The 12,692-nt window shown below is 40.2% G+C and overlaps 1 protein-coding gene across 1 annotated transcript; it reads left to right on the top strand.

Annotated features, from left to right (window-relative positions):
* Positions 1–1,637: 1,637 nt before the first annotated feature.
* On the top strand, positions 1,638–11,385 carry LOC111222960. Its single transcript, XM_022746902.1, has 11 exons — positions 1,638–1,743; positions 2,700–2,870; positions 3,056–3,181; positions 4,655–4,769; positions 5,568–5,789; positions 7,055–7,239; positions 7,362–7,556; positions 8,007–8,073; positions 8,834–9,012; positions 9,787–10,115; positions 10,545–11,385. Exons 1-11 carry the CDS (start codon positions 1,638–1,640, stop codon positions 11,115–11,117), a joined length of 2,268 nt encoding a protein of 755 aa, XP_022602623.1. The 3' UTR covers positions 11,118–11,385.
* The last annotated feature ends 1,307 nt before the right edge of the window (positions 11,386–12,692 follow it).

The raw sequence follows: 12,692 nt of genomic DNA, 5'->3' as shown, positions 1-12,692 counted from the left end.
AAAAGAGTGAACTTGCAATCTATAAATAAAAATATTGAGCTGAATGACAGTAATAAGCTGTTTGGAGCTGGGGTGGGGGGTTACTACAAGTGACCTCTTTCACAGTTCACCAGTGCATTACTGTAGGTTTTTATCCAAGACTACAGCCACACATCATTCTAGCATGGTGGTGAAGTGAAAAAGGTTCTTCAGATCACTAGGTCCCGGGGTACCCCAGGGGTTCTTGTCCTGGGGGTCTCCAGCAAAAAGGGGATTCATTTTATTTTCACTATAATTCCATCCATAACTAACACAATGACAGAACGTGTGACTATTTTGGTCGTAGGTTTCAAACACTTTCTGTGATAAAACATCTAAAAGCAAACATTATTTGGGGGACCCTGGGACAAAATCTTATCAAATGGGGGTCCGCGATCTAATTTGTGTCAGTTTAGGGATGATAAGAGTTCTTCTGTCTACCTGTCTAACATGTTTTGGGCTGAAATTGGGAATCCACACTTTTTTTTTTCCTGACCATATATAGTTTGTCAGCCACACCTGCTGTATATGTTCAGGGTAAAAAGTGATTTATGTTGACTTGTGAACTTGAAAGTGTGGGGCTCTAAAAAAATATATATATATGTATATGGTGCATAATGATAATATGAAACTATGACTTGAAAAAAGAAAGGGGGAAATTTGCTGTGAACTTTTTCACAGTAATTAAGATGCCACAAATCTCAGTCATCTCCTAGAAGAAAGTGATTATATCAGGTATCACAAAAAGTAAAAAAAATAAAATAAACAACAGCAAACAACAGTTAAAGTCACGTAGCCTTATCGCTCTCAATCTGTCTGCTCACAACCTGCTGTAATGGAGAAGATGAGAACAGATATCAAAACACGGAAACTCCTAAGTAACAGCTTAGGTAATGGAAAAGCAACCTTGGTCATGAAATGGGCTGTGTCGATCCTATCGGCCTCATTGCTCCTGGCAAATCTGCGTAGACTGACATCATAAACATTTCATAGGGTCATTAGAGGTAACATCTGTTATCTGTCATGTCTGGCCTGACAGCTGGTGTATGATGAGGCATCAGTGAACAATTTTGGCTTGATGCATGTGCAGATATGTATTTTTTAAGTATTTGAAAAAATAAAAAAGATTTTGAATATCTAACTTGCAGCTTTGGAGAAATTCACTTGTTTTCTTTCCTTGAAACCTCTTTCAGCAAACTGACAGATGGAGTTTTTTTTTTTTTTCCTGGACATCCATGTTTTCCTCATTAGGATGTCTTTATTTCCCCCAAATGCACTTTCCACTTTCTTTGCCAGCAAGTATTTTCCCCCTGTTACTATTCAGCGTGCAGCAGCACTCATTCTGAACTCACACCGGGAGCAGAGCAGCAGGAACTAGTTGCAGTCCTACCATCGATTTGAGCTACACATCTCAAAGCAAATACAAGATTTCACAAATGAAAAAGCATCATGGAAGGAATGGGTTAAGGATCTCTGTCCATTATGCTGAGATGGGTGAATTCATCATCCATAGTTACGTCATATTTTGAGCAGAGAGACACATCTGTAGATAACACTGAGCTAGCGCGACCTTCTTGGAACTTCTTTAGAGGTTTATTGCTGTGAGTTTGGCAGCCAACATGTTCACTTTCCTCTCGTGGAAAGTACCCGTGCCCACTCTCCTGGACCCCAAGCTCTGCTACCTCCTCTTAAATTTCTGTTTTCGTGTAACAGCTTGGCCACATGGTAAGTAAAGTTGCAGTTTAGATTGAATGTTGCTTTTGTTGTACACAATAGTGGATGGTCTTTATGTCACGTGGCTTCCCTTTTTGTGAAAATGCTGCTAATTTTTTAAACAAAAAATGAGGCTGGTGACTTTATTGCTGACTAACTCTGGAGTTATTTAATGAGAGTGAGTCACTTGTTCTGCTAGGACTGGTCTCAATTCATGCTACTATGCAACTTCTCCTGCTGTAGCCTGTATACAGCCTCTCCCTTCCCAATTAATGCAGATATTGGACATATTAGTGAGGGTTCAAAGTCTGGGAGGGTTTTACATTTCATTTAGCACAGAAATCCATAGTTATTGATAGGTAGAATTAATTGTGTGATGATGACAGTTGGCTTCTGAGATTCATCCTGAGTCCACTTTGCACCGTTCACTGTTTGAGAGAACAATACAAAATGCTTAATAATACATCAGCTATTCAAAAAAGGGTTTTTGGAAGAAAATAACTTGCGTCTTTAGTGGGATTTGGGGACATATTTGAACCGGTCTCTGCATCCCAAGCTGCTCAGCATGGCCTATCATTGTGGGTCAAGGTAAGATTTTATCCACAAACAGAATGCAGTCCAGCTTGAGCCTGAAAGCCTCATCTGCCACAAAATCACCTGCCAAGAAAAATTTCACACCTCAGCAATTTGTTCAGTCATCGTGAAATGTTGTACCTGTGTTGTACAGGGAAGTCTGATCTGGATCATCAGATTACAGGAAAATATGCTATAGGGATGAATTTGAGTAGCTGCCCTCTATAACCACACATAGAAGCATATGAGTTTTTTTTTATTTTTTTATAGAGATAAATATCTTTGTGCAATTCTTCACCTGTAAGTCTTTACATTTTATTTTGACCACCAAAAATGAAAGTATCAGAAGGCGGTTATTGAGTTTGATCCAAGGGTCTCTTGTTCTGGCTCCACAGTTCCGACAGGGGACAACTGCCCGAGCTCCGAGTGGAGCGTCATGTGTCGTCCATGTTGCGAGTACCACCTGATCCAGTGTCGGTGTCCCTCAAAAGGGTCGATGGTAGGTTACACTGTACCCTGCTGCCGCAATGCTCTGGATCAGTGTGACCCCTGCATCATTCACCCAGGTACACTCTCATTGTCGCTTATATACAAATTGTTTTATCGTGAATAGTCTAGGAGATGCTTACTGTTCACATCAATGTTCAGTATAAGCCACATCACTAAGGTGTTATATTAGTCACTGACTGAGAGTTACAAATGGACTTAAAATTGTTAATCTCAACGTCTTTGTGCCTTTTGTCCTTGCGAGGCTGCAGTCTGTTTGAAAACTGTAAGAGCTGCCACAATGGAACATGGAAAGCCAATGATGATTTCTTCGTCAATGGAAAGTATTGTACAGAGTGCCGCCAAGGCTGGAGTGGAGGCGACTGTAAAAGTGAGTCAAACTGCTGTAATGCAGTATTGCCGTAAGGCCTTATCTTGCCACAGAATAGACCGAATATTCTGAATAGTCATTTCTGACAAGAGAATGCATGAATCATGCGGTGCACACAGTTCGGTAATGCACAGCACTCCACCATGCCCAAGTGAAGATGATGTGCTCTTGTATATCATAAATACAGCTCTTTGGCTGAATGCTTTTCTTTGTAGATTACATTTACCAGTATAGTGTTATCTGGCTAGTCACCATATAAAATGATAAGTTTATAGAGTCATATGTGAGGCCTAAGGTAAATGCAACCATTGACAACTAAGTCATTCCAGAATGACGGACAGAGCTGTTTCAGACCGGCATATGTTGTAGTACAGCTTTACAATCGTTGCTCATATTTGCAGCATTTGTGAACATTGAACATTGAAATGTGCTTTGGTTAAGTACAAGTTAAGAAGAAATATAATAATCCATCACTTGAGTTTAAATCTCTTTAATATCTATGAAGAAATACACAAATATACATGTTCATTTTGGGGGCTGTAATCATTATCAGTTTTCAGACTGCCACATCCACATTTGTAATACACAATAAGGTCACTTGGTGGCGACAACGCTTTTTTATTTGGTTTCAGCTAAGCTACAGCTGCAACTATAGACAACTGCCAGTTTCTACTTGAAGCATCTATTCTAAAAATACAAAAATTTTGAAAAGGATCCATGTTTTTTAATTTTCTTTAATTATCAGTATAATACAGCAGCAGCTCCCATACCAAACCATTTGAATCAAATGTGTGCTGGTAAAGCTAATGGTGACATAATGCTATTATTAGAAGAAAGCAAACAGGTTTACCTTGTTGCCACTCCTGTTATTCACTGTCATGGTATTTTTCCGTTCTTTATTTTTTCATGGCCCAGGGCAGAGTACCACTTGGAGGCCATTCTATTGTGTACGGCCAGTCCGACACAATCGCAAAAGGAGCGATTGTGCCACTTGTGTTGTCCTGTACAACCTGTTCAGAGAGTGCGATAGACAAACTGACAAAGTACAGGCTGTGTGATTTCACTAATGCTTTGCTAAAGGAACTATTTTTTGTGAATTCTGAAATATTCCAAAGGCCCTAAACCTTTAACCATTAAATCCCAATTCAAACCTTCATTTCAACCCTCAGTGGACTGACAGAAAGCAATTTGGAGCATTTGCTGTGTCTTGTTTAGCTTTTTTTACTCCTCTGAAAAACACACGTTCCAGCTTGAATGCCAGCATGATGTTAATAATCATGGTTTTTGTAGTGGCTGGTTGGATCCCGTCATCTCATCATTTTTTGGATATTATCTGCCCTCTTACACAGCGTGTCACATTGCTGGTGCTGCTTTCCACAATGAAAATGCTGGGTTCCACTGCGATAAACAAATATTTGACGGGTATGTGAATTCACTAAATGAAAGTAATTACAGTTCTCTTGTGGGAAATAGCATGCGGAGGCGTCATCCAGCGGGCTCAGGGTCACATAGCCCTGGAGAGTTACCCAACAAATGCCCGATGTGAATGGACAGTGCAAGTGCAGAAGGGCAGCAGCATCGAGCTCAGGTAGGTCACTTTTCCAGGGCTCTAATGTAAAGTCAAGTCCTTTAACACAAAGAGATATCAAAAAAAAAAATCATAATATCACCATATAACTTTGTCTGAAAAGTCCAACACGTTATTGATAATAAGGATTGCTGAGCCCCAAGTGATAAACTGGTAAGACAAGCAGTCTAGAGATTTTACTGTCTGTGTTTGGATTAATGAAAAGCCTAGAGCTCAGAATACTTCAGGGTTAGCACTGACATAGGCTCAAGTCAGGGCAAATATTACCATAGTAGACAAACAGCAAATTTGGAAGTTGTGCATCAAATTATTTCACTGATTAGCTTCTCTTTTCTACTTGTTAGTGAAATGTTTTTATGTTTGAGTGCAACAAAACGTCAAAAAAAATACACAGTGTCAGTCTCACAAAACCATGTTAACAAAACTAGTGAGTCATTAATGAGTAACTTCTGGGAATACCCTCCAACGTGGACTAACATGGACAAGGCCAGTGATAGGTTTTACTCCGTTAACTAACTCAGTAATCCTGCTGAGACAGGCCAAGCTAAATTATGTGTTTTTTGTTTTTATGTGCTTGGAACTACTTTTCCTCAGTGAGCAACTCTATGGGGGACCAACTCATTATCAGTCTGTCAAATGATGTTGAGGTCAAAGCACAGCAGCCAGACAGCCCTGCATTAGCCCACATAATTGGACTTATTGTTTACACAATTCAGCACTTGGAAGACTGTTGTTCAGTGTTACAAATTGGGTTGAAAAAAATCTGTGAAACATCACTTCTCCATGGTTATGCTGCAGGTTCTCACTGCTCAGTTTGGAGTCTGACCATAACTGTCGTTATGACTACGTTGAGGTGCGAGACGGCGACGATCTGAGCTCCCCTGTGATTGGCCGGTTTTGTGGGGATCAGCTGCCTCCTCCAGTAAAAAGCTCTGGGAATTTCTTGCACATCCTTTTCACCTCAGATGGCTACAACAACTTTGATGGATTTGTTATTACTTTTCAGGAGAGTTCAGGCAGGTATAATCGTTCTTAGTGATGTGAATGTAACACAGATACAGTATGGACACGGGATTGACAAAGTTTATAGCAGTATTTCTGTATTATATTGCATTGTTGTTCCTCTCATTTTGTCCTCACTCTGTAGAAGATTTGGCTGATTCACTGTATGAAGTTGGCTTCCTCTGTAGACACGACATACACAGAATAACAATGTCTGATATATTCTTATTCATGATATACTGTAGGTATCTACTTCAGATATCATGAATACATGATACAGATGATACTCCTGTTTCCATGCATTTTGCTCCTGAACATTTTTCTTTCATTTCTGTGTATATATATATATATATCTGTTTGTGTGTGTGTGTGTATGTGTGTGAGTGCGCGTGTGCAGCCTCCTACACAGAGCAGTGATGTGAATCGGGCATTCAGTGATACAGATTTATCATACTGCTTCTCTGTATTTGCTTTCTTTGAAGCAAATCATGCGTCTAACTTGCGTTGCAGTCTTTTTTTTTTTCTAATGGACCTTCACTCTTGCAAACTAACCTTTGCATATCACAGTGTTACATTGTCCACGAGTGGATGTTAAGGCATATTCCAGTAATACTTCAGTAAATATTAAATCAATAAGTCAAAGAAGAGTAGAGTTTTCAGCATGTAATGAATTCTGGGAGAAAAAAATACCCTGTGAAAAAAGATAATATGACAACAGACCAAACTAAAAGATAGTTTTTAGAGAGGCTAGAATAAAAGAGATCCATTTCTTTCCTTTTTCTTTCTCATTTTATTTCATAAGGTTGATATAATTGATAGACTCTCCACTTCAAAACACATAATTTGTGGGGTTCCTCAGGGCAGTATCCTGGGGCCATTATTCTTTTTATTACATACATTGATTTAAAAGCAGTCTGCTACCCCCCCATATTTTCAAAATTCTAGAAAAAGAAAACGAAAAAAATGATCACTAGTTGGTTTCACTTCACAATTATAAAGGGATTGCCATACACATGCAGCAAGAGGTACCTGAAGTAAAGTTATTCCTTTTAGGGGAAAAATACTAATATTTATTTACTTTATTTAGGTTTTTTTTCAACAAGCCAAACTCAATATATCAAATAACTGTAAAAAAGGATTTTCAAACTTTATCATCATTTTAGTACCACTGATGTGAATTCATTTAAAAGCAATTGTGTATCTTTATTCAGTTTTATTAGCTGCTGATTCAGTTTAGGTTTGTCTTTCATTCATCAAAATTTCTCCACAGTTTCAGCCAGTAGGAATCCAGCGTGTGCACCTCCAGAGGAATTGGCCAATGGATATTTGCTACCTGTATATGGCCTCAAGGATGAGGTTGTGACTGTAAACTATCGGTGCCATCCACCTTTCACTCTCACCGGCTCCCAGCAGAGGACCTGTCAAACTAATGGCATGTGGAGTGGCACAGCTCCCACATGTGTGAAAGGTACCTTTTCACCAGGTCGTTTCTGGTCTTCATTTCTCATGTTTATACAGTACAAAAGCCACATAATGCATTTGTTGGGGGAGTTTTTCTCTCGCTCCTCTCTCACAAATGTACTCATATAGGCCAAACAAGCAGAGTCCAGTGTGCCCCTCCACCCAAATTGCCGAACGGCTACCACAGACCTGCTCTTGACACAGCAGCGGGCGCAGAGACGGTTGAGTTTTTCTGTAAAAACTCCTACATTTTGACTGGAAACCACCTGAGTGCCTGCCTCCCTAATGGATCCTGGAGTAGCAGGCCACCAAAGTGTGTGAAAGGTAGTTGTTTTCAAAAACACATTAGGGCTGCAAACAAACTGTTATACATACACACACACACACACACACACACACACACACACACACAAAAAGTAGCCTGTTTTTCCACTTCATTACTATGTGACGACAGCACAAAATGTAAGTCCGACTATTTGTTTATATGACACAAGTCCTGACATGTGAACAAAGGCACAGTTTAGCAATTAGAGCACTATGATAAGTGCATGGTCAACAAGGCCATTTTTAAAGATGGATGGTTGTGAATTTTTCTTAATAAAGAATACGTTTGCCCCTGATTATTTTATGCTTAGAATTGTTCTTGTTTACTCTGAATAACTTACCCTTCTTCTCACAATTACTCATGTTACGGAAACAGAGCTGTTCAACAATGGAAGCCCTGAAAGTGATTCTCATGCACTAACAGTCACATGTTTGATTTGCCTCTTACAGCTTGTCGAGAACCCAAAGTGTCTGAACTTGTGCGACAAAGCGTTGTGAAGCCAAATCTATTACCAAGGTATCCTTTATGACTCACATCATTTTAGCCAATTTAAAACCACTATGTCTAGGTTTTTTGTTGTGAAAACTGGTGCAGATTATGTGTAATCTCAGTGTGTGTACTGCAGATTTCTGGTGCCACCAAACAGGTTGAGCCTTTTGGTGAGATCAGTCACGTACTTGTGTGTAGTAAGGTAACTGCAAAATGACTTATGTAAATCATACAAATCATACAGGTGAGTGTAGAAGCAATGCATATCCCTAAATGTGTCTCAGAAACGGAGAACATGTCAAACTGGTAATTATAATAGATTTTACTATTTTAATGTCCAACAATATTAAAGTTACCATCTCTGATTTTATAATACAATCCATCAACTGCCACCAATCAACAAATACAGTATCCTCAAATTAAATTTTATTGGGCACAAAAAAAAATCAGACAATGCAACTTTAATAGAGCCTTTAATAGGCTCATTACTGACCCTGGAAATAGTCATTTGAAAAACACATTTTACACAAGGGAGTTTGATCTGTCTTTTGTTTTGTCCGACTACTTTTAATTATGCATAGCTAACGTTTGAAATGATTAATCTTGTTCTAGACGTTAATGTCACATTGGTGACAGTATTTCCACATGAAGTGAGTTAAGTGCAGATAAGGAGCCACTAAGACAAACTGCATTTTTTTCCCCACAGAGAGAGTCCAAACCAGAGACTGCTCTCATCGAGGTACGGCGTGCATGATTTGTTGTCAGCTGGCTTTATTCCACTGAACAGACAGTCCAGTGCAGGAACAGATGACGCAGCTTTGGACGAGCTTCCTCGTGGTTTTCACTCGATCTACACGAGCATCAAGTACAAGTGTGCGTCACCTCTCTACCGCCACACAGGAAGCCCCCGACGCACCTGTCTGAAGACCGGCAGGTGGAGTGGGCGTCATGTTTCCTGCTCACCAGGTGAGAGCAGCTGCAGTTTAGACCCAGCTTGTTAAGTGAAACCTGAGTTACTTTCAAAGAGGAAAAAAACAGCAAATTTTCTCCTTTAATATGACGCTTAAATTTAACTTTACATGAGGGTGTTTTAATTGTTGTAATTTACAACAATGAAAGAGATTTTACAACTGTAAAATTCTACTGTTTCCATGGACACTGTTGATTTTCTGCCATTAGCGCGTGTGCTAGGCCTGTTGTTTTGATGGGAACTTCACCACAGTGATCTTTGGTTGCTAAGGTCTTTTGTGCAATAATTTAACTGACTTTAAGCGGTTCCTGAAGTTTAAGACTAAGATAAAGACAAAAGCTTAAATACTTAAGTCAACATTTTTTTCACCAAAAACCCCGGCCCACATGTTGGGAACCCCTGCTTTAGAATAAAAGATTTAGGCCACTCTCACATGTTTATGAAAAAGAGGAAGTTACAGCCAGTTGCCAGATAGCTTAGCTTAGCCTAAAGACTGGAAACAGTGGGAAACAGCTAGCTTTACTCTGTCCAAAGGTAATCTTCTCCTCTAACTCTCGGCATGAAAAGGAATAAACAGATTTTCCAGATGTCAGTATTCCTTTAAACACCCTACACACAGATTGTGTTTCAGATCTTTTTCCTTGTTATACAAAATTTAATGAACAATTATTAAACACTATTGTGCACATTTGCCAGTATGTTATGAAATGACTGAATTGAAATTCTGAATTTTTTGGCACTCTCTCTCTCCTCTTGTTCTCTTCCTACAGTCTGTGGCAAATTTGCCACTTTCAGTGTTCACAACCTCTCAGACACTCAGTGGCCGTGGCATGCAGCCATCTATATCCGCTCACCTCCTGATCACACTGCCAGCGGCACCCACAGGTCCCGTGGAATGAGCATGTCCGAGCAGCGGGAGGTGTCGGAGGAATCTTCGTTCTGGTACCTGACCTGCAGCGGGGCTCTGCTCACCCAGCGTAGCGTCCTGGTGGCAGCTCAGTGTGTGGTAGGCAAGGACAAGCAGCAGCCCCTTCACCCGGCACACGTGAAGGTTGTCATAGGAATGCAGAACCAGCCGAGAAGCCAGCGCCACCTCAGGGTACAACACAGTCATTAGTTTCAATGTGTAAGGTCCTGACTGCCAGTTGAAAAAGTCATTTAAATCACATTTATTCCACCTTTAAACCAGAAATCTAAATATTTTTTGACCTGCAAATTACCAAAAGCATTATAATTATGGTTGAACCTTTATTTTTTTGGGTCATAAAGAAGAAAAAAGTCTCCCATGACTGCAACATTTACCAGTCTTAAGCTAGGAATTTTCAATACATAAATATAAGCTTGTGGATAGGTTGTTGTTTGTAAATGATTCATGTGTGCACTTAAAGCCTTACTGCGATACAACTATATTTGTTTTGGATAAGAAATATTTGTGTATCTTGCCGCATATTATCTGATCTCAACATATTATATATTCCAAAATAACTTCCCATTTTTACCCATTTTTTCTCCTTTTCTTCTTCATCAGGTTTCAGATATTTTAGTGCATCCAAACTTTTACGTTGCACCAGACTCCAACGTGGCTGTGCTCAAGCTAAAGGACAAGGCCAAGATCAGTGAGCGCGTGTTGCCAGTGTGTCTACCCAGAATGCAAGGAGGAGAGGTGATAGTGCAGGAGGCTTACACCACGAGGTGGATTTTACCAAACAATCAGAGGCACCTGGGCCGCTACACCGCTTCCAGCCAGAGCAAACTTGTTGAGCTGAGTGATGTTACTCAATGCGAAAGAGAGTTTGCACAAGGAGGAACACATACCACAGAGATCAGTGACAATGCACTGTGTGTCATTAGGAAGCCGTCCAGTCCTGAGAGCCCCTGTCCTAGTGTTATTCCAGGCCTCACAGCCGTGCCAGCTGGGTTTTCATCCACAAGTGGTGTGTTGTCTGGTCACGAGGAGACTCAGGGAGCCTCCGGCACAGGCTGGCAGCTGCTTGGTTTAGAGAGTTTCAGCTATGAGGAAAAGAACTGCCACCTACAGACTTACACGGTTCAGACACGAATAAGCAGCTTTCGAGACTGGATAGAGGAAAACATGAAATAGATTGTTCTTTTTTCTCAACATCTTATTCAAAGATCATTTTCAGTGGCTGTTTAATAGTGGTCTATCTCCAGTCTCATAAATCTCATATCTGGTGTGAATGGCAGATAAAGAGGACACAGTGTCGTGCTTCTTGTCTGTGTTAATATCATGTGAGGTGTGAGGACTGTTTACCTGCCACTCCTCCTGTGTCTCTTGTGTGTGCATGTTATTGTTCTGTATTTGGGTCATCACCACTTCAAACAAATCAATGTGAGCCGGTTAAGATGCACACCCACGTTCTCATGATGTCGACATGTTACCTTATTTTTCTGTGAAACATTGTTCACAATAAAAAAAAAAAACATTGTAGATAAAGTAGATGAATGCCATTTTAACTCTTGGTCCTTGTTACTGTACTTTTGTAATTTGAAAATGAAGAAATATAATGTCATATCATTTAGTATAAAATTAAGATACAATCAAAAGCTGGTTTCAAATCTAAAAAGTATTTAAGAGCTGAGTCGCTGTCTCCATCCTGCTGACCTGTCCTTGGGTGTTGAATCCCTGCCAGCTCCAGCCCTCTGACCTCTGACTATCATGCAGATAAAAACTTTCCATGAAGGATAAGTCATTATCTGCACATAGCGAGGCGCAGGCATACGTTTATTCTCTTCTAAATTGATATTAGAACTTTTATTATTCCATGTGTAGGCACTGTTTCAATTTCCAAATAAAAAAATATGCATATTTTCAGTCATCTGTTAAAAAGCACCACCATGCAAACAGCCCACCATTTAGAGTGCAACGGGAGCTCATTTGCCTTATTTGCATACATTTCCAAGCTGTGCGTGTCAGCACGTGCGTGGCAGGGACACCGTGTACGGACTGCATGCTCAGCTGTCGCAGTAAATATGTGCAGTACCTGTGTGTCTGCTGCATGTTTGCATGTGAGCTTATGCGTTCGTGAGTTTCTCTGCAGACTGTCCAACATGTGCTGTCATTGAGAAACACACTGAGAGGATTTGCTAAACTTAGCTCTTACTCCTGAGACGCAGACACCCGCTGTGCTTCTCCACGGCTTTGTGCAGGACACCTTTTAAGCCCAGCCAATTAAACAGTGAGTAGTTCAGTGGTCACTCTCTGCAACCTGCAAAGTGGATAGAGAGAATAATGCAAATGATGACTGACAATGCACAATTCACTGCATTCTTCATTTATAAACAAAATGTCTTATCAAATACAGATGTCAAGACTAGGAAATGCATCAAACTGACTCCAATAGATTCCAAAAACAAAGAGAGAAACCTCCATACCAGTAAACACGCACAGTGTAAATACAGATGCATTTAAAACATTGTAAACTTTATGCATTCATGGTTACTTCATTGGCTTGTGCCTTAATGTTTTGTACTTGCAGAGGTCACCATCTTACTTGCATGATGTCCTGCTGCTAAAAAAAAGGGGTGAAACTCTACTAATCTATTACTCTTTAACTGAGAGAACACCCTGCCCACACCTGAGAGGAGGCACTGACCTCTCATCTCAAATCCCCACCTCCCTGTCTGTGCATCAGTGTACACACTGTGCATGTGCAGG

The sequence above is a fragment of the Seriola dumerili genome, unplaced genomic scaffold (assembly GCF_002260705.1).
Source record: "Seriola dumerili isolate Sdu_G_001 unplaced genomic scaffold, Sdu_1.0 BDQW01000011.1, whole genome shotgun sequence".
In the NCBI taxonomy this organism is placed as follows: Eukaryota; Metazoa; Chordata; class Actinopteri; order Carangiformes; family Carangidae; genus Seriola; species Seriola dumerili.
The sequence above is the reverse complement of the archived record's forward strand: the minus strand, read 5'-3'. Positions and strand labels throughout refer to the sequence as shown.

Coding starts and splice junctions, on each gene's coding strand:
- LOC111222960 (XM_022746902.1), top strand. CDS start 1,638: ATGTTCACTTTCCTCTCGTGGAAAGTACCCGTGCCCACTCTCCTGGAC. Junction 5,790..7,054: donor TTTCAGGAGAGTTCAGGCAG/GTATAATCGTTC, acceptor TTCAGCCAGTAG/GAATCCAGCGTGTGCACCTC. Junction 8,074..8,833: donor AAGCCAAATCTATTACCAAG/GTATCCTTTATG, acceptor TCCACTGAACAG/ACAGTCCAGTGCAGGAACAG.